A 27,954-nucleotide genomic window follows, 5' to 3' on the forward strand; every position below is an offset into this window, starting at 1 on the left:
AACTAATCCTTTACATTTCAGCCTGTTTCTCACACAGCTATCGTATGGCTTCAGAACACTTGAAACTTATCACTCGAGTCACATGGACTTCTTCAAAAGTTCTAATTTTGTGTTCCCATATGAAAGAAAGCCATACGAGGGTGAGAAAATCATGATAGAATTTTCTATTTCTTTAAGTATACTTACATTTACATTTATGCATTTGGCAGATGCTTTTATCCAAAGCGACTTACAGTGCACTTATTACAGGGACAATCCCCCTGGAGCAACCTGGAGTTAAGTGCCTTGCTCAAGGGCCCAACAGTGGCATCTTGGTGGTGCTGGGGCTTGAACCCCCAACCTTCTGGTCAGTAACCCTGAGCCTCAACCACTGAGCCACCACTGCCCCCATACTTATATAATGTAGGACATGTGATGCATATACATAAAACAAAGTCTTTCTAGCAAATCAGTCCACTGTCGGCCATCTTTGGAATGTTCTCTGTAGTTTATATCTACTTGAATGGGCAAACACAGAAATCTCAAAAATGGTTGGTCAAGATTATGATCAAAGAACATATTTAAAATCAAGTCAAGTAATTTTTATTTGTAAAGCGCTTTTCACAACACACATCATTTCAAAGCAGCTTTACAGGAAATCATGCATTAGCAAACGAAAACAAAAACTGAAACTGTAATATCTATAAAGTCTTAGAGTGATCATTGTGTAGTTTGATTAATTATGATTGTAAATTGTGTATAGAAGTATAAATTAAATAAATAGTAATTTTATTTAGAACCCCTGTGAGCAAGCTGAAGGCAGCTGTGGCAAGGAACACAAAACTTGGTTAATGGAGGAAAATAACCTTGGGAGAAACCAGGCTCACTGTGGGGGCCAGTTCACCTCTGACTAAACAACATGAATATAATGTCAATATTAGTTATTTGTGTGCAGTGCAAGTCATGGTTTTATATATTTAAATTAAGTAAGCGTTAAGGTCCAGTGTTTTAAAAAAAGAAAAGGAAATGTAGATCATTCGAGTAGATGATCTTGAATACACATTTCTACCACTGCATCAGGACACTTTAAGAGACCGTACTTGTTACGAGCTTATGTAATATACGTGCTTACGCTCACATAATGCCTGGCACATGGTGGTTGCACATTGACACAGTGTGTGTGTATCACATGTAGTGCTCTCTGTATGACTAATAAATTATCAGTTCTCATTTACATGGTGGTTGACAACATCATTGACAGAATTTTTTTTTAATGAATTTTATATTAATGACTAATGTCTTTGAAGTCCATCCTGGATTAACTTTAGAAGTTCACATAGATGCAATGTCCTTTATTAGTTGGCCGATGAAGGCTTTGGTTGCCAATGAAATTATAGTATATGTATTCCATTTCAAGAGTGTAGTACGTCAAAAGACAAAGGTGATGCAGGCAGAGATTAATGAAGTGCAACGCAGTTCAACCTGCAGGTCATTTCAGTGACATTCGCTGGGGTTCATCCTAAGTCCAAGTTTCAGGCAGTGGCATATAAAGTAGCTGATATCTTACAGTTGTAGCTGGCATCAGTTCATACTGTTCATGTCTGGCTTGCACCGGCTGTAATTTGTCGTCTCTCAGCGACATGTAGCAGTGGAGTCCGACACCAGGCAGGAACAGAGCTGGATTTGGTTGGCTCTGGTATCCTCGGGATATGAATGCCGAGGTTGAGATATGGAAACAAATAGAATAATATTAGCGTAGATGCCATAACATTGTATGTAGAGATATAGATCATGATGGATGTTTCTGATTCCGGCAGATCTAACTAAAGCAGTCTAATTGGGAGTCGAAGGATAAATTAGGTGTATGCCTGACTAAATAGATGAGTCTTTAGTCTAGACTTAATCCTTGTGTAATCTTAACATTCTGTATACTCCCCTTGTCCTAAGGGTCAAAAATGACCCACCTTCACCAAACCCCTAAAATAAAGCAGCTTAATTTAATTTTAAACCCCAAATCTATTTTGTATGAAGAAACAACCTGTCGTTCATCACAAACTTTGTGAATATGTGGGCTTTACCTCTTCACAGTGCAGAAAGACTCTATCAGAAATTAAATAGCAGAAATTTAATCAGTGGACAGCACTCGTTTTTATTAACACACACCTGTCATAATTGTTTTTTGTACTAAATTAGAGGTTTATTATTATTATTATTATTGCTAAAGGTACTGCATAGGTGTAAATAAGATAGCACTTGTATAGCCTAAGAAAGTAGCAGAAATGTGCAGAAAGTAGTTTTGAATGCATTTTATTGAAGGGAAACAATAACAGTCTTGAACCCATTTTTTAACCATTGCCCTCACCCACAAGTTGTATAAACAACAACAATAAATAAGAATAAAATAAGATAATAGATACAAAACAAAAACGTGATGAACATAAATCAATAAACTCTAATTAGCACATGTAGAACAGTATGCAAGTGTGTGCGCATGGACTTTGCAGATATATTTCTCACATGTGCAGCACATATTATTTGTTTTAAAGTGTTTCTTTGAGGGGCAGAATTGGCATCTCCTCCTCTTGCCTGCCCCAGCTGCAGCCTCAGGTGGATCAGGACAAGATTCAGCCCCCTGAACAGCTTTCACAAGCACTGCAGAGGCTACTGTGCGGGGGATGCGCTCCCTTCATTGAATGTGTGGGGTTACAACTGCCTTTCCCAGCTGCTCCAGGAACACCCTCCTCTTTTTCCACTTATCAGGCATCCAGGTAGGGTTGATCTTGTTCTATATCACGAAGGTATTGTATGAGGACACATCAATGATGTTATGGAAGATGACCAGGGGCCAGCGGGCAGTCATCCTCCTGCAGCTGTAAGTTCCAATCACCTTGTCCAGGTTGTCCACACCTCCTTTGTTGTGGTTGTAGTCCAGAATGATGGCTGGGTTCCTGTCCTCACGATCACTGATCTCAGCCGTTTTGTGCAGTGTGCTCAGGAGGACCACATACTTGTTCCTCTTTGGAAGGTAAGAAACTAGAGTGGTGGTGGCATTTTGATGAGAAGGCCTCTCTCCCCCTTGTTGCAAGGAGTGCAGGGAGGAGCTCTGGCTTGTTCTTTCTAACTGGGTCAGCCATGGTAAACTTCCTCTTCAGGAGCTGCTGGCTGAGTTCATAAGAGGTGAAGAAATTGTCACATGTGACATTGTGCCCCCTCAGTCAATCTGTCACATCAAGCACAACCTGCATCCCCTGGTTCTTCTCCGGGCCTCCACTGGTTGGCTTCCCTGTGTAGACTTGCATCTTTCAAGCGTAGCTGGATTGTGCATCACAGGCCACCCATATCTTGATGCCATACTTTGCCAGCTTGCTGGGCATATACTGCTGGAAAGGACAGTGAACATTTGACAAAAGAGATTTCTATCAGTAATTAGTATCTGTGTCACAGAAAACAATCACATAAATCAATGATATTACAGCAATACATAATACAATTAACAGTGAAAATCACTTACATTACAAATTTACCTCTTAAATGGAACCAGTTGCTCATCCACTGTTACTTCCGGCCCAGGGTTGTAGAGGTATGGCAGATGCTCCAACCACTTCTCCCAGACCTCTCTTATGGCCGCCAGTTTTTCTCTCACATGTCTTGCAGGTCTTGACTCACGGTTTTCAAATTGTAGCATTCTTGAGAAAGTGTGAAAGACTTTCAGTGGCATCGTGGCACAGAAAATCGCCCTTCCACTCTCTGCATCCCAGAGACTACATGTAGCCTCACATCGGGACCAATACACACCCTTTAAGATTAGCAGCCCTATGTAGGAACGCAGGTCAATCTCATCCATCCTTTTCTAGTTGTCTCCATATTTACGGAAACCCTCCAAATTTTTAATCTCTAGGATTATTTTTTGATGGATGGTGTGATGAACATGTAGAATGTTGAGGTGATGTCCTGGGCATGGGCAACTGCATGTCTTGTGGGCCCTGGGGTCATCCTTATCACATTTTGTGCTGCCATCCTGCCCTGGTTGTCATATGGTGACAAGGACCATATGTCTCTCTTTCAGCTTGGGGGATTTCTTCTTCATCTGAATATGATGTATTGTGCTCTGGGTTGTATTCTTCCCCATCATCTTCTTCAGATACCTCCTCCTCTTCTAAATCATTCTTCTCTTGTTTCTCCTGGACATCTGAAAAAATCAGATCTATGACCTGTTGGGCACTGAAACGTGCACTCATGGTTTCAGCAAAGAGAGAACTGGGGTAATGTCATTTGCAGTATCTTGATAGCCTCTGACTGCATTCCCCTTTAGTAAACAATGCTTTCAAGAAATGTTTATTTTGTCTGAAATGTAGTTTGTTTTGTCTGAAATTGTTTTTATTTTGTCTGTGAACTTGAGTCGTGTGTGTGTGGGGGGCGGGGGTTTGGGGGGCTGCACATGCACAAGAAAGTTTTAGTTTTGTCTGAGTTCAATCAGTACCACACATAATCTCAATTTCTCATTGTGTGTGTGTGTGTGTGTCTCATTGTGGTTTTTGTGGTGTGTAAATTATTTTATACCTGCTGACACTAAGACAATCTTTGTACACTGGTGATGTACAGCTTTCATGGAAATATGAACAAAGGCAATGTTTCACTTTTTCTAATGTTGGGGACACTCTAGGAAAAGACATCAAAACAATTTTTTTACCTGGTTTTCTCTGCTGGTAAACATAGTGGTGAGTCATTTTGAGTGTGGTTTAATCCCGAACAGTGTTAGGGAGACTGTTCCATAGTTTAGGAGCCAAGTAGAAAAATGATCTACCTCCTTTTGTGGATTTTGATATTCTTGGAATTATTAATAAGCCAGAATTTTGTGACCGTATTGAACATGACGGAATATAGCGTGTCAGAATATCACTTAATTACTGTGGAGCTGCACCATTCAAAGCCTTGTATGTAGTTAACAAAATGTTTATATTAATACGAAATTTAAAAACTAGCTAATGTAATGATGATAACATTGGGCTATGATGATCATATTTCTTGGTTCTATTCAGCACTCTGGCAGCTGCATTTTCAACCAATTGAAGTTTATTTATTGAACTTGCAGGACATCCTCTCAGTAATGCATTATAATAATCATCTCAGTTACTGTCGTAACCTCCGTTCCCTGATGGAGGGAATGAGATGTGTCGATGTAGTGACACTAGGGGTCTTTCTTGAGAGCCTTGGTTACTTCTATCTTTGAGAAAAGGCTAATGAGAATTGGTGAACAGAATTTGCATGCCCCTTCCCCGGACATACGGGTGTAAAGGGAGGGAAATATGCATCTGTCCATTCAGGTTTTGCACTCAGGAGCCGAGAATGAGGTTCAGCCATAACAGTGGTTCGGTTCAGCATCAGGGAATGGAGGTTACAACAGTAACCTAGATGTTCCCGTCTGTGTAGTACCTGTTCCAGTACAGGCAAGTCGGTGCCTGCGGTGGGTCTGGCTGTGAACTTCCTCCGCTGAATTTGGAGCCAGAGGGCTAGGGAGGAAGGACACCCAGGGTAAGTGACTTGTGGACTTGACTGGGAGAGTAGAGCGCACATCTTCACCTCAGGGGAGGGGAAAGGCGCTATGCGCAAGTGATACACCTGCCAGCTATACCGTATTACCGAATTCTACGTGTTCGGACCTGTCAAAACACTGGACGAGACTGGCTCAACCTGGAGATTGTAAAATCTCGTGAAGGTATTGGGTGTTGCCCAGCCCGCCACTATGCAGATGTCTGCTAGAGAGGTGCCATTGGCCAGTGCCCACAAGGATGCGACACTCCTTGTAGAGTGTGCTCGAACCCGCAAGGGGGTGTGCACGGCCTGGTTCTGGTAGGCCAATTCAAAGGGATATGCCTGGGATATGAGTGGCGTGCAGCAACCTCAGATGCTGCTGACTCCAAAGAAGGAGATGGCGGGCGATTAGCGACATGAGACGAGATCGAACGCCGCCTTAGCGATTTAATATGCTACTGTCGCTGTGTTGTTTGAGCGAATCAAGGGGACAGGGACAGACTGAAGGGGAGGACCTTGTACTGATATGCCTGGCCGTCGAAAGCAAACTGTAGAAAGGGTCTGTAACAAGGTAATATTGAGACATGAAATTATGCGTCCTTCAGGTCTACCGCCGCTAACCAATCTTGATGCCAGATGAATGTCAGAATACGTTTCTGCATCAGCATCTTGAACGGGAGTTAACCCACCACCTCTCTTGGTTAAGATGAAGTAAGGGCAGTAGAATCCCTTCTCCATCTCGGCTGGAGGGACAGGCTCTATCGCATCCTTGCGTAGAAGGGTTGCGATCTCCGCACGCAGGGTGGAGCCGTTTTCGCCCTGCACTGAGGTAAAGCGGACGCCGCTGAACCGGGGTGGGCGCCTGGCAAACTGAATCGCGTAGCAAAGTTGGATGGTCCTGGAAAGCCACCGAGACGGATAGAAAGCGTAAGCCACGCATCCAAGCTCTGGGCGAAGGGCACTAAGGGGATGATCACATGTGATGTACCTGAAGTTGAGGATTCGTGGCAGGGGAGATCAGGCGACGTCACGTCGAGGAGCGTTGCTTCATCCTGAGGTGGTTGTGCTGAGGAGAAGCTCGAAGCACTTACCTCCCTACGTGTGCCTGGCCTGAGGCAGGTAGACAACAGAGGAGTAGGTTCTGTAGCGACGACTTCTAAACTCGTCAGCACCTGCCGGCCTGAGGTGTGAGTGTGGTGCAGTTGGGCACATGAAGGAGGAAGGGCCTTGCTAAATAGTCTCTGATATAAACTCAAACGTTTGTGTACCATAATTTGATGATGTTTACAGCATACAGTATGTGTGGAATGTGTAATATTATATAATATTGTGAGCCCTGACCTGACCCTAAATGCAACGGTTATTGACTTGTAGTGGCTCGTAGCCCTCTGTGGTTATAGGGTTCAATGGGTAATCTCTATGCAGATCTTCCTTGTGATACAATTAGATTTGGGACTCATTAATACTAAATGAACTATTATTGAATAAGCTGTTTTATGCAGAGAAGTCACACACTGCTATCAAGTCAAGGTTCACAACTTTATGCACATGCATATGCAACGTATGCACAGAGCACACCCACGTATGCACACGCACACACACACACACACACACACACACACACACACACACACACACACAGTGGTGCAGCTGTGCTTACTTTTTGGATGAAAATCCCCCAGCAAAATGGGCGCTGTGTTTTTACACATGACAAAGTGCTGGAGGAGAGGGCTTGGAACAGGGATTGATTTTTGAATTGGAGAGTGCAGCAGTGGCTATGTATCATCGTCTCTCTCTTACCCTCTTCTCTCTAGCTCCCCTCCTCTCTGTCTTCTCTAATATTGGCGTTTAACGTGTGCATGTGTGTGTGCTTTAGTGCATCTCTTGCAGAGAAACTCAGAGGGAAAGTGGGTCACACTCGGCTCGCCTCAAGACTAAGACCAGATATCCTATGCACTCACGCTTAAACACAACGCACCTACACATACAAAAATCCCCCTTCACATAAAAATACACATCATATTGCACCTAATCCTCTGCAGAGAGGATCTCAGACTTGAGACTTGAGTTATTTGAGTGGACAGTTCACTATTCAGAAGAGTGAATTACCCTGCAGCTTTTAAATGGAGAATAGGACAGTTTGTGAGGACTTACCTCTCCCTCACTCCCCTCCTTATATATTCTGCACTCAAAAAAATTATTCTTTAAACTTACTTAATTTAATTATGGACAGTGGTTCCACACAAGCAAATTGCTTTTTATTAACATTAATGGAATTTTTTGAATCTATGTAAACTCCTTGTGTTGGGACAACACAACTGAATGGGGAAGAATCTATGGAGCCAGAACAGTGACTTTAAAATTTGGCATCAAAAATTAAAATTGGTATTGAAAACAAAAGCAGAACTGAAAAAGGAAACATTGGCATTGAAACATTTGTATTGTAAACAGTTGTGTTGGCATTGAAACAAGTATTGGCACTGAAAAAATTAAAAAAATTAAAATCTTACAAATATTATTTTATTTTATTGGGATTTATTTGTATTTTTCGATGACAATCTTAAGATTTTTTCATCATGTCACTCTTTTTCAGTGACAGGTTTTTTTACAATGTCAGTTTTTTTCAGTGTCACTGATTTTCAGTTTCAACTTTCTGTCACTGTTTTGGCGTGGAGAGTGGGAGGAGTCTGAGGGAGGGGTAAGTAGAGCATAGTTTGCATATAATTTGCATATAGGCATACTGAAGAAGTAGGCCTGCGTCACTTTTCTGGAACCCGCGCCGTCTGCTCTGAAGGCTCTTGTATGGTGGCGTTATAAAAAATAAAAATAAAAAAAATGTCTAGTTTACCTGGAACTTCCAAACCACAAGTAAGTCTGTTTTTCCCCTGCCATTTACATGTTTATTCACGTGCAACCTGGCCGGTTTGGTTAACTTTTAACGGCAGTTATGCTGTTTTTTAGACGTCGACTGGAACATGTAATACATATTACTGCTTTTCTCAGTTTACCTGCCACTGGCAGATGAGCCAGAGCGTTTATATGGACCCATGCGTCTGAAATAAAGAATGAACTAACTAACTAAATGGGGACGATGGGTAAATGGTAGCTAATGTTAAGTGTCCAGTCCTTTGATGTCTTCTTTCTTCTTCTTTAGGAGTTGGAGGCCAGTGTTATTGCTGCTGCACAAGGCCTCATAAACGTGCTAACACAAAACATTCAGCAGCATCACACCCCTGCACAGTAGAATCCATTGCGGTCACATGAGCACCAGAGTCGACAGCAAGCAGGTCAAGGGAGGTGTTGCTGAAATTGAGAGAGATGGCAGATTCGCGACCCCAACAGAGGACTGTAAGTTAATAATCAAAATATGTTTGCCTATTATTAGGTTTTATATATTTGGCTTTTTGCTCTGACGATCCAAGGAAATGACAAGTTTATTTTTAATACATATTTTGTTATCTCATGAATTGCACTGAGTTCTGCTTGGCTCTCTATAACAATGTGAAATTAAAATTTAAAGTTTTGCATTTGCTCATATCTGGAATGAGTGGTTTCTAACATTAAATTATTTGATTTAAATGTAGTTCATATTTAATGAAATGTGCGCCAATTCAGCATTACCTTAGATCTGCCATACAGCTATCGAAGAGTAGCTTGTCATGGCAACTTGAGCACTGATACATGTCATCACATTAGAGTTTTATAATGTTAATTACAGGAACCTTTGATTGTGAGGCAGTTCATGGAGAGAATGCTGAGAAGGCTTCAGGAAGTTCTGCGACGTCAGCCTGTGGATTTGGATTATTTACACTTTGTTTTAAGTCATGAAGTGGGACTTGTACGCTCTTTTGCCAATGTTGTAGAAGTGCCTCAAGATGTTGATCGTGCTTTATCTGACTTATTAAGACTTCTTCGTTTACAAGAGGAGAGTTATCCAGCTCATACCTATGCTGAGGTTCTGGTTGGTGATAGGGGACAGCCAAAACTTGTAATTTCTAAAGAATGTCTTCAAAACCTAATCGATATGCAGTTGCCCATCCCCTGTGTAGCTAAGCTCCTGGGTGTCTGCAAAGGACAGTGTACCGGCGGATGCGTGAGTATGGACTATCAGTTACGGGATCATACAGCAATCTCACAGATGAGGAGCTGGACAATCTTGTGCGCTCAGTTAAATTGAAGATGCCGCATATAGGTTATAGAATGATGAAGGGTGAACTGCAAGCGATGGGACACCGTGTCAGATGGGACCAGGTTTCAGCATCCATGCACAGGGTGGATTCTGCAGGGATCTTGGAGAGAATGGCACGTTTAGGCTGTGTTGCTAGAAGAACATATTCTGTCAAGGGTCCCCACTCACTGTTCCACGTGGACACAAACCACAAACTTATCAGGTGTGTTTGTGTGTGTGTGTGTGTGTAGTGTGTGTGTGTTTCACAAGAATATTGTTATATGTTCATATATTTATATTCATAAATGTTTGTTGAAATAGTTTGCAGAGTGAGTCTCTTAATTGAGCTTTTACAACGTTTGAAGGATGCGGGTAGATTTTGTATGCCATTACAACATGGGCTATAGATTGCTGGAGCTGTATTTCAATAAAAACCTTTTTAATACAGTTTATTAATGAAGCTGCACATAGAGTTAGTTTGTGCCGCCATTCTATAAAATTCCAACATGTGAATGGGTATCTATTTTATGATTTGTGCTAGTGACTCTTAATCCATTCCACGCTGTGGATCAGTGTGCATGCTGTAAATTAAAAACATTCCTCAAGAAGGCTTGATTATTTTTGCATGGTTCTTTAGCGTTAGGCAGTAAATGCATTGGTTTACCATTAAAAAAAACAGGATGAGGATGACATACAGTCAGGAAAAAATCTGCTGTTGCTAAACATAATGGCTATGTGTACAACATTGGTTTGACTGTTACATGAAATAAAGAAGAGAAAAACAGTAATATATACACTGAGGCTTGCTTAATTTCTCATATTATAGGAGGATGTCCCATCTAAAGTGCAGCTTTTACAAATAAAGATTGTAAAGGTTACATGGGTTCATGGTTAATAAAATCTGAATTGACCATCTTTATAATTTGTGTACACAATGTAGAGCTATTATAATTTTAAGAGGTGATACACTTTCTGAAAATGAATTTTTCCTTTCAGATATGGAATTGTTATCTTTGCTGGGATTGATGGGTATTCACGAAAGGTAAACATTTGACACTTTCAAAACAATGTGGCTGAGCCTAGTATTACTATATTCTATTTAGTATGGCACATTCACATAAGTATTTTGTTACTATGATCCAGATAATGTACCTGGGTTCTGCAAATAATAACAAGGCATCAACAGCACTTGGTTTCTTCATGAGCTCAGTTGAAAAGTTTGGCTTTCCATTAAGGTAAGAAAACAGCAAGAGCATGATTGTCTTTTTATCAAAATTCATTGACCAAAAACATTTGACTTTGTCTCTGTTTCTTATGTGATTATTTAGAGTTAGAGGAGACCAAGGGTCGAAAATGTCGGCATTGCTCAATGCATGTTCACTGTTCATGGCTGTGGCAGAGCAAGCTACATGTCGGGAAAAAGTGTGCATAATCAAAGGTAAATATCAAAGTTATGTTTCTTTTAGGTAACCCTAACACATACCCCACCCCCATCAGTCACTGAACACTTTTGTTTCACACAAAAGACAATGGAGGTGAATGTGCTTTTTATTTTTGATGCTCAAAGCATTACTGTAACACCAACATCTCTGTCCTAGTAAATTTGGATAATCCAGTAAATAGTCTTCACCAGAAATTATTTCATTAAAAATGATAAAAGTAAAAATTAATTCATTCTTATTCAAAATCATTCATTCTTATTGATGCCCAGCCAGGGAGATTGGCAACAGCAATACAGTGAACACTGTGTAGTACCAAATCTTAAGGATACATCCTCACAGGAAGCATTAATCCTTCCTACGTCTAAAGAGATGCAGTGTCCAAATAAGGTTATTGTTCACGACTCTATACATGTGGGGAGACTGAGTCTTGTATATTTGTTCAAATCAAGAACATTGACTGAAAATTAGTGCTTACCTACGTTAACCTGAGTAAATGTTTCCCACACATGGACTTTACTTGGGCGGGCCACCCAGGTAGCCTGGGTATATTTGGCAACCCCAGAGAAACATCCTATTACATTACAATAAATTCAACACTTTCTACAGAGTCTATCTGTAATGAAACAAAATATAGATGATTTCAACCTTTTGTTTCCTAGGTAATGGATGGCAGTGAACCCCTGGCTGCGATTGTACTTTTTAATCTGGTGCACTTTTTGTATTTTTGATCTCAAAGGGTGGAGCTTATGGCGTGACGTGTGGATGGCAGTAACAAGGGTATATTATGAGTTACTTCATGGTCTTGAAGAGGAGTGCCTGCTTGATCCCTCCAACAGCCTTCAGCTATTCTGTGCCCAGTACATATTTGTACCACGCCTCCAAATGGACCTCGACACTTTTACAGCCGGGTGGGATAACCATCCTCTGCGAACGGAACAAAACCTGACTCCCAATCAACTTTGGACCATTGGATTGCTCCAGTATCCTGTGGCTGCTCCAGAGAATCTAGAGGTAGACCTCAAAAATGTTGAATCCAAGCTATTTTTAATCAGGTTTACCCATTGTCTCCTATTTTTGCATTATTTGTCACAATTGTTTCAATCTTAAAATGTATCAAATCAGAAGTCTAAATACATTTTAACGGCAATTCAATATTTTTGTATTATAAACAAATTATAAGTAATTATTTGAAGATCAAATGTGTAAAGTACACAAGGCAATTGCAAAGTGTTAACAAAATTACTTGCCATTTATAGGATTTGCAAGATCACTTCTTGGATTTCAACCCTGACAGACAAGAAGCTGCTGCTGCTAGTGGAGTAGTTCTACCACCCATCCAGTGCCCTCTGGGGCCACAGGCTATGGCTGGACTGAGGGAAGCCATCAATCCTATCAGTCCCTCCCAGGACAATGGAAAAGACATTTACAAGGCTGCGCTTGACTATGTAACACATCATTCAAACTTGGCAGGATAACATGCAGTCTGTAATATAAATGTTCAATGTTTTTTGTGACTTAAATGTTTTATCTGAAATTATTGTGGGGACGGTGTTGGATATGTTTTACTATGCAGTATATAAACAACTCAGTCTGCCATGGTAAAGATATCTAGTTTTATTCTGCCGTTACTTGTTTTAAACAACCAAATGAACCTCCCACAACTTTCAACAGTTTTTATTTGTTAAACATAAATCTAGTGTATGTAGATATTTCTAATCTGGCGTCTTAAATAGCATTAGACAGATCAACTCAACTCAACATGCTATGTTTGATGTCTTGGTAATGAAGAATTTAAAATAAAACTAGATTTGTACACTTTGATCTTCAGTGAAATGCATTTTTTAAAAGTGGAAAACTCATCAGTTCCCCTTTACAGTATAATGCTTTAGTTTAGAGTTTAGACACTCAAGGAAAACATTTCAGTTAATATTCACAATGAAAAGAAAAATGATAAAGGCCATAGGCATTATGTTCATTTATTGTTTTGACATCAACCAAGTTAATTTTTGCTGCCGATTTAGTAAATGTAAACCCCACACATTTGATTCCACTTGGATGACATGAATTTGCCCCATATACATGTTGAAACTAATGTGTATGTGGTAAACTGAACAATTTCAACTTTTCAATAGTACAAGTAACACTGAATTGAAGAACATCACATTTCAAGGTTTATATTACATGTACATTTGTCAGTGCTCTGTAAACAAAATGCAAATACAGAGTTCTTAAGACCTTTTTCGAATAAAGGGTCAGCAGTGGTCCCAACTTAAAACAATGGAAGAACCAAACACTAATGTTGAGCCATTTTTATGGTTTGATTTGTGCTAGCTGTCTTTTTTTTGTTAAGACTCTCACAGAATAATAAATAGCTCACTGAACACATTTAACAAAAATGCCATTAGAAATGCCAAAAATTCACAATACTGCCTGATTTGGAGAAGTACACATCAGTGGTCAAAAAATGACCTCTAAACTCGCCCAAAGTCTCTACCCATTCTGATTGCTACTGTCAATATATCTCTGAACTCCTTGTATGTTTTCATATGTTCAACGGGAATAGTTATTGTATTTGTGCAGGCACTTACAAGTGGGAAACAAATTTGGTGACCTGGCATTTTTTCATTACAGTGGTGTTCAAATCTTAGATTTATTTTAAAATCGGCCCTCTCTGATGGAAGAAGGGGCTTGTGCCTTTGTCCAGTTAACCACTGCATCACTGTCGGGACAGACAGGCTCACGTGTGTTTGTTGATTCCAGTGCCCTTCTTGACTAAGCAGCTCCTCTTGGGTCAGAGGCTCACACATTTGCTGGTCTTCATTCTGACCTGCATGATAAAACAAATCAGAGTAGTTGAGTACAATGATGTAAAAATCAAACACTGCAAGAAGCCAACCCTATTTACCAATCTACATGATTTATCCCAAAGGCCTATTTCAACTAACCTTGCTGCATTCATTTCTATTTAATATAAAAAACAAAACAATGATAGGAATAGTTCTAGAATAATGTTATCCAAAAGAATTCCAGATATACAGTATGACATCTTTTGACTACATTTGTAGTATATACTATGTTGTCACTACAGGCATATGTTTCCATTCAACATTGGAGGGACACATTAATCTTAAACAATATTCCTGTATTCTGGGAATTTATGGTGGAAATATCTTTCTTAAGAAACATGTATTTTGATTGTAACTTATGTCTTTGGGATGTGGAGGGCAAAGTCCAGAAAGTCTCTAGTGAAGTTCAAAACCTGGACCATTTTTCCATAAGCATTGCCCACCCACCACTAACCACAACATTAATGTTTCTAAAAGGAAATATATTGATGGTCCTTTTTGTGGAGTGCTAATATTCAGCTCCCTAATCAAAGATGGAGAACAAATTTGTATAGTACTTCAACATGTGATAAAGACAGTTTAAATCAAACCTGTGATTTCCAGGTCTTGTAGAAAGTCCTGGAGGAAGTTGATGATTGCATTTTCTCTTGCTTGCCTTGGACTTCCCTTCTCACTCAGCTCAGGGACTAGGATACTCATTATGTAATCAGCATCCGGCTGGGGTGGTGGGGCAAAAGGAAAAAAAGAGGTGGGTTGACTACACAGAAATACCACAGTCCACTTTACATGACTTTGTATTCTTCCAAAACAAAAAAGGTTAAGAAAAGCAATAACAGTCACAAAAATATAATAGTATCAATCATAAAGAGATACAGCTCTACTACTACAACCTGTAGGGTTTCTAAGATTATAATCAAGTACATAGCAGTAAAGCAAATCAGGATGATTTAATGTCCAGCATCCTTACTCTGTCATCATCCTCTTTGGGGACAAACAGGTTTGAGCAGAGAGTTTGATGCTTCCCAATCACATCCAGAAGGTTGTATACCTTCATCCCATTTCTAATTTGCTGAAGCATAGGAGTCAGACGCATTGTAGCATGCAAAACAATGGCTCTATCGAGAACAGGGAACAAAGTTTTGCAGAAGACTCATAAATAAAAGGGAAATATGCTATTTTCCACACAACTAAATTAAGACTAAGACAAGGCTGTACAAATTTATATTTTAAATTCAAATGCATTTCTAAAAACAGTAATAACACTATACTGTTAAAGTGGCTACTGATGCGGTGTGCATCAAAATTAATTATATAAAAATTGTTTCTCTGGAAAATAAATGCCGACCTTATGATACTGTCCTTTTGGTCCAACTTAAGCAAACCTGTGTAACCACAACTCACGATTTCATCTGTGAACTGTGTCAGATCAGTTGCTGACTCCACCTAAAATTACAACAAACACATTAATAGTAAAGCAATGAAATGTACATTAAGAAAAAGCCTTTAATGGTTTTGCAGATGTACTCGCCCTTTCTATGAGTAAAGCATATTCAAGATCATCCAAGTCATCTTTGGTCAGCTGCAGATCATCAAAGTCCCCTGTTGTAAGAAACTGGTAACACCAATTTCTGAAGAAGCATGGTGCTGGGCCACCCTGAGCTAGGCTGACAGAAAATATTTCTCCTGCAGTTCTGCAAGTCATCAACAAACAGTGCAGACATTGTAATTGCACTTTTTTACTTTTGTATAAATTGCATAATGTAGGACAACTTTAAAACAATGCTAGCCTGTAGAAACCATTTTCTAGGTCACAAATCGAGTAGACAAGACTCTTTCCCTTCTTGCCACTACCCTCAAACAGTCGCCTCTCAATACCATGCATCATTTCTAAATAATTGATGACAGAAAACACAGTTCAGTAAATAAAAAATACTGCACCTATGAACCTGATTTCAGTAGTGTTTGGTGCCAGAGGTTGTCCTAAATATACATTACCAGTCAAAAATTCTTTACTTAATGCTCCAGTGTCGATTCCAGCTTCGCCAATAAAAGTCACATTGAGTTTGTTAACAGGTGAGCCCTTCTTCTGTCTCTGCCACTGAATTAGGCCTCTTTGGAAAAGGTTGTCCCGGGTGATGCAGATCTTAAAATCTTTGCTTGCATCTACTTGGCTTGCAAGCCACTGGAGTACATCATCATCACTATTAAAAAGCAGCAAAAAATAAAAATTACTTAACTTTGAATTTAATGACATCTTAAGCAAATGACTGATGAAAAAAGAAGTAATTAGCCAAATTTCACCTAGACATGTCGGCCATAGATAAGCTTCCCTCGTGTAGCACACAGCTGTCTGAACTGTAGTTCAACGTGTCTTGTAGACTGAAAAGGGTCAACAAAAACACATTAAAACTTTCAATTTTCAATAATAATACATCAATGTTTATATTTCAGCACACCTGAAAAACAATGGCATTCTACTGATGTTATTTTGGCATTCTAAAAGGCATTCTACTGATGTTATTTTGGACCTATTTGTAAACCTAGATGCCCATTGAGTGACCCTGCCATTGCAATCTTGTGCTATCACAGTGTTTCTTGTGCATTATGAAGGATAAGACAAAACAAAGATGCAAATTATATTTAAATTAATCTGAAATTTCGGATGTAGTGCATTGTAGATTATTATATTATCTTACAAGGAGACACCGCTTTAACAGACAATATGTTGTGAAATAAAATGTATATGATAACATGATATAATGGCAAACCTTTCACCACACAGGCTTGCATGCAGAACAATTTCATCTGATGGAAAGCAGGCACAACATATAGGGCATTCCTTTCTATCCTGTAGTAGACAACATATATTCAAATCAATTTCATCAGGTCTCTCTGCAATTTCACATATTTTTCAAGATATCAGCTCAAAATTATTACCTGGTCACAATCTCTGGACTCCTTGTTAGGGTGAACAGGTGGTGAGTTTGTGACAGAAAGAACCTGGACCTCATTTTGACAGTCCTGTAAAGTAACAGACAGCTGTACCATAAATGCATAGGAGAAATAATCAATGCTACGACATGGATACCTTAAGATAAAAATTTACAGACACTTTTTTGCAAGCAGAATATGATCTCGATTGTCTTAAAAACAGAGAAACAGAAAGCACTTTATGAAGTTATCTTACTACGGTACAGGGTTTAATTCTTGCTTCCTAACGTCAAAATCGAATTTAGCATCATTAGTATATTTTATTCTTCACTTACACACATATATTGAGGTTTTATGTGTTAGGACATAGTGTTACCATAGACAAAAACAATATGATGATATTTTACCATATACATGTATTGTTTTGCAATATCTTCTCTGTTATATGCATTAACATCATCATCATCTGCTGCAGACTCCATACAATCCTCGATGTGCAATGCTAGGATATGCAGAGGCATGTTTTCTTTGCACACTTGGCATGCAGCCTTAGGCATTTTTTGAAATTCAGTGGCATCAGATGGCAGTGGAGTAAGATCAAGGTCCTGCTGCAGTGGAACAATGTACATGGTCGTCTTCCCAGCACCCGAAACACTGCGAATAAGTCTACCAGTATAACCATCTATATCAGGAGGAATGGCAAGCAATTTCCTTCTACCGTGGCCACCTGCACCACAGAAAGTGAGAGAAAGAATTTTGAATGTTAGTGTTCCTGCACCATCAAAATGAAAGGTGTTTGAAAATGGTATACACCTGAAGCCTTGTAGAACAACCACCCTTCCACCCCCTCCATTTTGGGATATTCTTCAATGAGAATTTTATTTACCTGAGAAATAATAACAGAATGGGAAAAGGAGGTTTAAAAAAGGACAGTATAAAAAACAAAACAAATAACAGTATAATACTTTAAATTGTTTTGTATAGTAATAGCATCATAATAACTATATTGACAAGTTTATTAATAACAATAATAATAATAATAATAATAATAATGTGTTACTGTAATGCCAAAAAGAAGATTAATTTCAATTAAAAGAGTGGTTGTAATACCATTTCATGGCTCATATCATCCGTCAAAGTGAGGGACCTCTTCCCCAACCCTGCTTGGCTCAACTCCAGCTCTTCAGCTGCAGAAGGTGTGCTGGTACAGCCCTTATTCACCAAATATACATACACACTGAATATCTTACAGACTTTCGGCTTCCCTGGAGTGGTTTGTAAGGGTGAAAAGCGGTTTTGCCTTTCTTTTTGGTAAAGAAGCCAGGAAATGACCTGCATGTTTAGGAGGTTAACAGTAAGTGTATAAATCAACATTATGAAATACAACTCTCCATCAAATAAGTCAAACATATGATCACAAATAAGTTAAATGACACCTGGTCATCTCCTCCTGCACAGTTTGTTTTGTTGTTTGTGCTTGCTGTCGACTCTGGTGCTCATGCAATGGATTCTGCTGTGCTGGGGTGTGATGCTGCTGAATGTTTTGTGTTAGCACGTTTATGAGGCCTTGTGCAGCAGCAATAACACTGGCCTCCAACTCCTAAAGAAGAAGAAAGAAGACATCAAAGGACTGGACACTTAACATTAGCTACCATTTACCCATCGTCCCCATTTAGTTAGTTAGTTCATTCTTTATTTCAGACGCATGGGTCCATATAAACGCTCTGGCTCATCTGCCAGTGGCAGGTAAACTGAGAAAAGCAGTAATATGTATTACATGTTCCAGTCGACGTCTAAAAAAACAGCATAACTGCCGTTAAAAGTTAACCAAACCGGCCAGGTTGCACGTGAATAAACATGTAAATGGCAGGGGGAAAAACAGACTTACTTGTGGTTTGGAAGTTCCAGGTAAACTAGACATTTTTTTTATTTTTATTTTTTTATAACGCCACCATACAAGAGCCTTCAGAGCAGACGGCGCGGGTTCCAGAAAAGTGACGCAGGCCTACTTCTTCAGTATGCCTATATGCAAATTATATGCAAACTATGCTCTACTTACCCCTCCCTCAGACTCCTCCCACTCTCCACGCCAAAACAGTGACAGAAAGTTGAAACTGAAAATCAGTGACACTGAAAAAAACTGACATTGTAAAAAAACCTGTCACTGAAAAAGAGTGACATGATGAAAAAATCTTAAGATTGTCATCGAAAAATACAAATAAATCCCAATAAAATAAAATAATATTTGTAAGATTTTAATTTTTTCAGTGCCAATACTTGTTTCAATGCCAACACAACTGTTTACAATACAAATGTTTCAATGCCAATGTTTCCTTTTTCAGTTCTGCTTTTGTTTTCAATACCAATTTTAATTTTTGATGCCAAATTTTAAAGTCACTGTTCTGGCTCCATACTATGGAGGCTCCATAAGAATCTATGTGAAATATTAATGTTGAACTAACTCAATGGAATTGCTTCCCTGTAACTTAAATCGGTTAAGTGAACATGCAGTAGTTTATTTAAAACTGTCCAAATAGGTTACATTCAACAAACACAAGGAGATTTGTTTCAAATAACTCATTTAAATTATGGACAGTGGTTCCATCCAATTAGTTCTTGTTACTTTAACTCAGTAGTATCTATTTAAAGTTACTCCTTTCAAAGCAGCATTTGTTTGTCTGTGATTGTTTTGTAGAGTCATAAAAAGACAAGATATGTAACAAATTATCAAACTGTATTTGTTCAACAGTTGCAATAAACAGTTTTTAACAGCCTGCTCACCCATACATTCAACTCTTTAAACTTGTGCAAATGTATTAACATCATCAAAAATTACTTTTACACATTGTTCAAAAAAATTCAAAAGACTTCTGCAAATTCAGTGTAAATTAAAATTCTATAAAACTTGGTAAAAGAAATACAACTTTTTTCTTTTTTTTAACAAATTCACACAATACAATAATATAAAAAAATCCTCCATGCAACCAAAACGTCCAGATGGCAATGTGTCTAACGATACGTTTAACAATTATCAAATGACATATAACTGCTAAAATGTACTAGACATCTTTCACAGAAAATAACAGATGCACCAAGCACCAAATAGGCAGCTTGCAACTAAGTTCAACAATTTTGAACATTGAAAATACAAGTGTAACCTGCAATAGAAAATCAGAATATTGCCCTTTTTTAACATTAAGGACTGTTCCTGGAATGCCAGAATGTTAGAGTCCTTACTCAAACACATCAGAGAAGAGCTTTGTCTTCAGTGTTTGGACTTTATTGGACAACTTGTTGCCATCTAGCTCCAGAATTATTTTTTGAAGGACTTCGAATGTGTACCTTAGTTCAGGAGGGTAGCTCAGGTTCAGTCCATAAATCAGTCCCAGCAACATGGCTGCTGCATATGGGACACTGGTAAGGTCCTGAAGAACCTTTTGACCCTCTAATACCACTCCAAGATCTGCTGGGCTGTCTTCCATGTCTGCACCTTCATGTCTTATGACATAAATTCCCATAACAGTCTTCTGGATCACCTCCTCAGTGCTGGCAATGTCTGTATCCTAGAAGGGATATTAAAAAAAAAAAAAAAAAAAAAAAGTACTCTTAAATTCCTGTGTATTAACTTTAACAAAACATTAAAGGGTTAGTTCACCCAAAAATGAAAATAATGTCATTAATGACTCACCCGAGAATACTTTTTGTGCGCAAAAAGTAAACAAAAATAACGACTTTATTCCACTATTCATTTCCTTCTCTCTGGGCCTCGAGTGAGTTCACGTAGTGTAATAGCGTAGCATGTCTGTGTTGTACGTCGCACGTAGGCTCACTATTGGCTGACGCTGGTCATGTGTGTGATGCGTGTGTACAACACAGATGCGCTACGCTATTACACTACGTGAACTCACTCGAGGCCCAGAGAGAAGGAAATGAATAGTGGAATAAAGTCGTTATTTTGTTTACTTTCTGAACAAAAGTATTCTCGTCGCTTGATAAACTTAAGATTGAGCCACTGTAGTCACATGGACTACTTTGATGATGTCTTTATTGCCTTTCTGGACATGGATAGTATACCGTACATACATTTTCAATGGATGGACAGAAAGCTCTCGGACTAAATCTAAAATATCTTAAACTGTGTTCCGAAGATGAACGGAGGTCTTACGGGCTTGGAGCGACATGAGGGTGAGTCATTAATGACATAATTTCCATTTTGGGTGAACTAACCTTTAAAGGGGTGGTTCAGGATTTGACATCGGACCTCATTTTCAAGTGAGCCTGGTTGTTATTTATCAGTGGAGACAGTTTTAAAAAAAAATTCATCCAGTCCTTACTTTTGGATAGTTCGCCGGTGCTAGGCTAGCACGAGTCAACGGTGCACGTTAGCCTGCCATTAAAACAGTTTTACCCACTCCACAGTACACCAAAAGCAAATAAATTATAACGCCAGACTATCGTTGTAAATGTCTGTTTAGAGAATAATGTTAGAAATCAAAGTACTCTTGCATCTCAATTATCGCATTACATTTACAATACACTTGCGTGATTGTTATGTGGACCGGCTCTCTCGGTTTCCTAGGTAACCAAATATAACTCCGCCGCTGCTGTAGACTGCTTATAAATACAGGGAACAAATTATAACTAATGTAATGTGATGAAAGGGTAGTTTGATTTCTAACATTATTCTCTCAACAGACATTTACATCGATAGTCTGGCGTTATAATTTATTTGCTTTTGGTGTACTGTGGAGTGGGTAAAACTGTTTTTAATGGCAGGCTAACGTGCACCGCTGACTCGCGCTAGCCTAGCACCAGTACTAAAGTCACGGTAAGTACAATATTTGATACCAGATAATGTGCAAATATCAAGTATTAGATGTATAATCTAGGATTTACAAGCTATATTTAAAAATAGAATAGTTAAGCACTGTAACAATGAAATAAGCAGCAAATTGTATATGAAATAATTGAGATCTTTGGTATCAAGGAATGTGCAGGTATAATATACATTTTGACATTCAACTTACACATGACAACAAGTGGGAATAAATATAATTAACAGCAGAAAATCTGGCTGTAGAGAACACAGCCAATCAGAATGTCTGGAGAGGTTGGGGACTTCTGGGCTAAGAATCACCGGTTTTCCCCGACCTCCAGAATGAGGCAGTGCAAATTGGCATACCTTCAGTGATTCCTCGTGCGCCTGTATAAAAGGACAAACCATCCCATATTCATCCAAGGAGCTGCCCTCAAAGCAGGGTCACGAGAAAAAAAAAAAAAAAAAGAGCAATTTCCACAGTGAACAGTGTGGATTGGGTGAGTGTAGTCTGACACTTTTAGCAGGCTTTTTAGGGGTCTTGATGTTACTGACTGCAGGATAAAGAAAGGGTTCCAGTTGTCAGTGATGCTGGGGTGTCAGTAGTCAGCCTAGGTTTAAGGGGTCGGCTGTGGGTCCCTCTCAGCTGTGCGGCGCCTTTTTCCACCTTCATGTTCAGATGCTCCTTTCAGGTAACGCGTAACGTTAACCTGGATCGCCTCATCAGTGGCATCCTGTGTTGCCGGGTTCTTCCGGATGGCTCCTGTAGAAAATAAAGATTGGTTATTCCATTTGAATGGCATAAGGTCATACACATCTACTTAAATATAAAAAAAATATCCAACTTACTTTGAACAATGTCTTCAGGAACATGTCTCTAAAACATGCTTTATCCCCTACACCAGTCCAGGTTGTATTGATGGAAAGGTGATTAGAGAAGATACTCTGAAGCATTCGCCACACGGTTGTCTTTAGGTCCCTCCCACATTTGATTGCCAAAAACCGAAGCTGAAAATACAAAAAAAACATGTTACAAATTACATTTCTCTGAAGCTTCTCATAAATTTAAAATGTGACAGGCTGTGGATTCAGACTGTAGAATATGCAGTGTACGATCTTAATTGTACTTTTTAGATTACCCTATAACGTTATAAACGAAATCGGCACACTTACAAATCGTTGCTGGAGCTCTTTATCCTGCCTCAAACTGTTGTCAAGCAACGGCAAATCTTCCTGGGTGTCTAGGGGGGAGTAACAGATCCCCTGTCAGGGATAACTCTCCAACAGACACATTGGCACTGAAACGTTGCAGCATAGCATTTTGTCGTCCATGCTACGCACAACATCGCCAAACTCCCAAGACGTCGCAGCATTAGGGTTTGATCTGCACCTACTGGGGTTCCCAGAATAAAAGAATAAAGTAGTCAGTCCTGGACCTTCAAATACTAAACTATGACATTTATATCTAGGTCTACTACATGTACAGGTGGCCCCAGTGGGAATTAAACCAACAACCACAGGTGTTGTTTGCAAGTTGTACCCGATTGCCCAGTCGCGAGCAAATGTCTTCAACATTGTCCCAACTTGCTTCACCTGCTCTTGAAGCGAGCAGCTGTCATCTGGGAAGTAACAATATATTGATTAGCAATACACTAAATATAATAGTAATATAATATAACCACAATTATCATACCAGTAACTTTCCCTGTAATTTCTATCCACAGTATGTTATGCATGGCATACAAGTTCATAATGAAGAACCCTTATGATAACATCAATTTAATTTTTTTTCTTTGAAGCAGAATATTTGTTTGTAAAAGGGGAGGAAAAAAGAAAATGAAATATTGGTATACAGATTTTGGTTGATATATCACACTGTACAGTGAAATGTGCTATTGTTATATCCCTACTCACCTGAAGGACGGATAGATCAGGCAAATCTCCAGTCAGGCCTTTGTAGAGTGTGTGCTCCTGCATATCCACAGGTATTTTAATTCAAACATGCAACATATTGTAATAAATCTACAATATTCAGCCTTTACCTTACACCCTCGGTTGTTGCTCTACACTTATTATATTAAATACTTATTTATATAGCTTGCTCACTGTATAATCATGATAGCCTAATACTTATAACACAAGATTGCATCTTAAACGAATGACTGAGTTGAAAACTTGAATAAGAACGCATTTTACACAGAGGGACCAGCTAGGGAAACTTACCTGCCTACAATAACTGTTTTCATTTGAGTTACATTAATCATGAATAACCTTAGCCAAGTCCCCAGGAACATCGGGCTATTAAAGTAACAAGCCTATAACTGCGGTCTTATTAATTCTAGCTTCACCATACACTCAAACTGTGAGGTTTATCTGCTTTCCTTATGGACCTGCTTTCCTTATGGACCTGAAGCACAATGCCCTGACAGTGACTTCACCGGTGTCCTGATCTTTATTAGAAACTGAGAGGAGACCAAGTTAATATAATTGATATCACAATTATCACAAAAATTAACAAACAGTCTGCTTTAAAACTAAGAAAAAACAAGCTTCTATACTAACGTTACATTAAAAATGAACACGTGGCGAACTAGCTTAGCCGCTATATGCCGGCACACCACATTAAATTAAAATACTTACCCTTGTAGTTGTGCAGATAACTCGATATGTAGAGTTTAAAGCCCTTGTCCCTCTTGCTTGTCGGAGCAGGGGACCAGGCATCAACAATGCGATGAACATCGCTGACGCGTATTTTCGGAAGATTCTGGAGACGTTGAGTAAAAACAGACATTTTGGGCGACGCGCAAGTAAACCGGAAACAGATTTGCCTACAGCGGAACTTCACTGTTCAGTCTTTGTCATGTGTTTTAGCAATACATTTTTAACATTTATAATGCGTTTAGATTTTTTTTATTACCTTTACAGGGACTTTAACACTTTCTTAAACATTTGTACAGGTCAAATTGCAAAACCTGTAAAAGGTAAAATAACAAAAAAAATCGAGGTTGGAAAAAATGTAGACATAAACGAAATTTCTGCGCAACTGTGAAACCAGAGGATAATTTCGCTTTTTCATTGAGTTTATCCTTCACGTCAAAACAGGGATTTTCATGTTTATGATAGATATCACCATGGTTGCAAATTAATAAAAAATAATTAAAGTATAGGCTACCTGATATTTTGGCCATGTTGCAGATGTCTTTCATTGTTCACTGATACAGGCATTGGTGAAAAGTCTAACTTCATCAATTTATTCTGCTAAATTGTTCATACCCTGTATTAAATATCTATTTTAAAACCTAATCAGAATCAGAAAGATATTTATTGCCAAGTAAGTTTTACAAAAAGGAATTATTTTTGGTTTATTGGTGCATGTCTCAATGTGCATCAATCAAATAAATGTAAACAATTTTCACCTGTTTTAAATAATTCAATATATTTTACATATATTACTGTATAATCGCTTCAGAGTTTCAAAGTAATTTAAATGTCATTTCCTAAACCTTACCTTATCATGGAATCAAGAGTCAAGAATCTGTTATAAACCCTAATGGCTTTGGAGCAAAAAATAATAATAGCCAACATGGCTGGTCGATTTTGAGAGTCTAAGCTGTCCTCGTATTTCAAAGCGGCTTGCCGCCGGCCGGCCGCGGTCGATTGCCGCGAGGCAACCGCCAGAGAAAATGAAGCGGGCGGCCCGCCGTCTGAACGCACCTATAGCCGACAGCTTGGGGACGGCGGCAAAACGAAGCCGTGCGGACATTTTTTGCTATCTGGGATACTAACCATACTACACTAATAAAGCATACTATGTACAGAAAAGCAAATTTACTCACAGGTTATAAATGCTTAAGCTGGCTAAATACTTAATACTGAGAATTTAATATTAAAAGATCAAATTCACTCACAGGTTATAAATGCTTAAGCTGGCTAAATACTTAATACTGAGAATTTAATATTAAAAGATCAAATTCTGTAACATTACGTTACATACCTTATTAATAAACTACAGACTGACGTTATAAACAGATTAACCCAGAATATGAACTAAACGCGTTGCATTCATATGCTGGGTTCATCTGTTTATCTGCACATTGTAAGGTTTATCTCATATATATATATATATATATATATATTATTAGATGTGTATAATATCACTGTTAGCCACATTAAACATCTTGAATGTCCCTCGTTAGTCATTTCATTACTTCGACTGAAAACCATTTTGAATTATTGTAAAATAATTTGCTCCACGAGCACACATACATATTAAGTATTACACGACAGAGAATCATGCGTTTTCCACAACCACAATTAAATTCGCATCTTTTTAATCGAATGCAATCACCAATTAATACCGTAATCAACACATTCAACACAATATTTGATAGTTCAACAATATTAAAAGCATCCCAGAACAGACTTAACGAAACACTAAAAGATATTAAACACTTTGCATTCGGAATAACTTTATAATTAACTTTTCTTATCTGGATGATACTGACACCATGCACCTCGTTGTCACCTCGTTCGCGCGCGCCGTCTTCATCCAAACGTTGGAAATCGTCACATCCGGTTTTTTTGAATCGCGAAATCAAACCACTTACGTTAGTTTAACGCTTGATAATTAAGTATAGTGGACCATTACACAACTTAAGTTACTTAAACGCAATACAATAGTGTTTTGATGGGAAAATAAATATATGTGGGTTATTTTAACAAAAAACATTTGGGTAGAACGAACAGTGCCACAAAACCATTTTTTTGAGTGGGGTGGATTAAACCAGTGTCTCTTTCATCCTCATTTGGCAGTATGAGCTCTTCTCTGAGTCATGCTCTGGGTTCTGCTGAGCTGTTGGGTATGTAAAATCTGTGCAGGCGAGAAAACTGTATCACCTGGGAATACATAACTGTACCATTCTGTCACAATATTTTACAGCATGGTGAGCATTTTAGCCATTTAGTGTGTTTAGGATGTTTCTATACAGCTAGTACTTTAAATGCCTATATTTTACATATAATACATGTTTTATATCAAAACTATCTATATGATAATAAGCATCCCATTGGAAAGATAAATCACAAATGAGTTCACTTTAACATCTTCTTTCTCCTTGACAGCAATGAGATTAAATGTTTAAATGAAGTCTAAATGAGAAGGGGCAGGGAGGAGAATATATAGTAAAAATAAAAATACATAAATGTCTGTCTTTTACCCAAACCTATCATATCACTCCTGAAGTCATGGCTCTAACCACTGGAATCTTATGGATTACTTTTATGCTGTCTTTTTGTATTTTTTGGAGCTTCAACATTTTGGTACCCATTCCCTTTGAATTGTATGGACCTACAGAACTGGAAAATATTCTTTTAAAACCTTAATTTGTGTTCAGCAGAAGAATGAAAGTCATACACATCTGGGATGGCATAAGAGTGATTAAATAATGAAATAATTTTTATTTTTGGGTGAACTATTCTTTTAACTAATTATAATCAACATGGCATGCATAGCATAGCCACATTTTCCAGTAATATTTAAATCAGACCTATCATGTCACCACTCTTGCATTCTACAATGGTATCATCCACTGCTTTGTGGTTTTGAACTTTGGTACTATTGAACTTTAGAGTGATGAAATGCAATTTAATTATGTGTGGCATTCTTGCATAATTTTTGCATATAGCACAAATGTCAAAACAAGCAGTGCACTGTTGGCCTTATGTTTGGTCAATACCTTGTATGTGTGTGTGCTTGTGTCTGTGTGAATATTTCTGCACCACAAAGTGCATTGGCATGGGCTAATTAACTACTCAGTGCTAGACAGCAACAGTGAGACTTACTGAGTGTGGAAAAGATGCCACACTCAGTGAATAATTTCTTTATTGATTTCAGCATTTAAATGCAGTCTTGATAGAGGAATTCGCTCTAACGGAAAGGAATGGGTGCGGTATCAAAGACTTAGGCTATTGCATCTGGGAGACTGCGGGACTGGAAAATATTTCTGAATGACTCTTGGAGTGCTTGGGGGAGCATGAGAGAAACATAAAGAAAGGGATAGAAAAGAAATAGAAAAAGATCAGCATAGCTGGTGTTTTGTATGCTAGAAGGCTGGTATAATAATAAATCATCATTAACTCACATTCATGTTGCTCCAAACCCATAGGACTTTTGCAATAAAAAAAAAAAAAAGGAGATATTTGGAAGAATGGAAACCTCAGTCACCACTCACTTTTATTCTA

The 27,954-nt window shown here is 38.6% G+C and overlaps 2 protein-coding genes, 1 long non-coding RNA gene and 1 pseudogene across 3 annotated transcripts; 1 reads left to right on the forward strand and 3 right to left on the reverse strand.

Moving 5' to 3' along the window:
• Positions 1 to 2,053: 2,053 nt before the first annotated feature.
• LOC127654571 (piggyBac transposable element-derived protein 4-like) lies at positions 2,054 to 4,217 on the reverse strand (annotated as a pseudogene).
• Positions 4,218 to 9,600: 5,383 nt separating this feature from the next.
• Positions 9,601 to 12,918, forward strand: LOC127654572 (uncharacterized). The gene is made up of 6 exons (XM_052141776.1): positions 9,601 to 9,902; positions 10,676 to 10,721; positions 10,823 to 10,914; positions 11,008 to 11,117; positions 11,858 to 12,132; positions 12,378 to 12,918. Exons 1-6 carry the CDS (start codon positions 9,601 to 9,603, stop codon positions 12,594 to 12,596), a joined length of 1,044 nt encoding a protein of 347 aa, XP_051997736.1. The 3' UTR covers positions 12,597 to 12,918.
• Positions 12,919 to 13,592: 674 nt separating this feature from the next.
• Positions 13,593 to 18,874, reverse strand: LOC127654573 (uncharacterized). Its single transcript, XM_052141777.1, has 15 exons — positions 18,787 to 18,874; positions 18,335 to 18,498; positions 18,009 to 18,230; positions 17,712 to 17,784; positions 17,306 to 17,625; positions 16,905 to 16,988; positions 16,736 to 16,815; positions 16,269 to 16,346; positions 15,963 to 16,168; positions 15,755 to 15,854; positions 15,496 to 15,658; positions 15,313 to 15,410; positions 14,935 to 15,082; positions 14,558 to 14,684; positions 13,593 to 13,948 (listed from the first exon to the last, which is right to left on the reverse strand). Exons 3-15 carry the CDS (start codon positions 18,021 to 18,023, stop codon positions 13,593 to 13,595), a joined length of 1,848 nt encoding a protein of 615 aa, XP_051997737.1. The 5' UTR covers positions 18,024 to 18,230; positions 18,335 to 18,498; positions 18,787 to 18,874.
• Positions 18,875 to 22,255: 3,381 nt separating this feature from the next.
• On the reverse strand, positions 22,256 to 23,099 carry LOC127654999 (uncharacterized). Its single transcript, XR_007971998.1, has 3 exons — positions 22,888 to 23,099; positions 22,564 to 22,722; positions 22,256 to 22,477 (listed from the first exon to the last, which is right to left on the reverse strand). It is a non-coding gene; the product is annotated as an uncharacterized LOC127654999 (long non-coding RNA).
• Positions 23,100 to 27,954: the final 4,855 nt, after the last annotated feature.

The sequence above is a fragment of the Xyrauchen texanus genome, chromosome 14 (assembly GCF_025860055.1).
Source record: "Xyrauchen texanus isolate HMW12.3.18 chromosome 14, RBS_HiC_50CHRs, whole genome shotgun sequence".
In the NCBI taxonomy this organism is placed as follows: Eukaryota; Metazoa; Chordata; class Actinopteri; order Cypriniformes; family Catostomidae; genus Xyrauchen; species Xyrauchen texanus.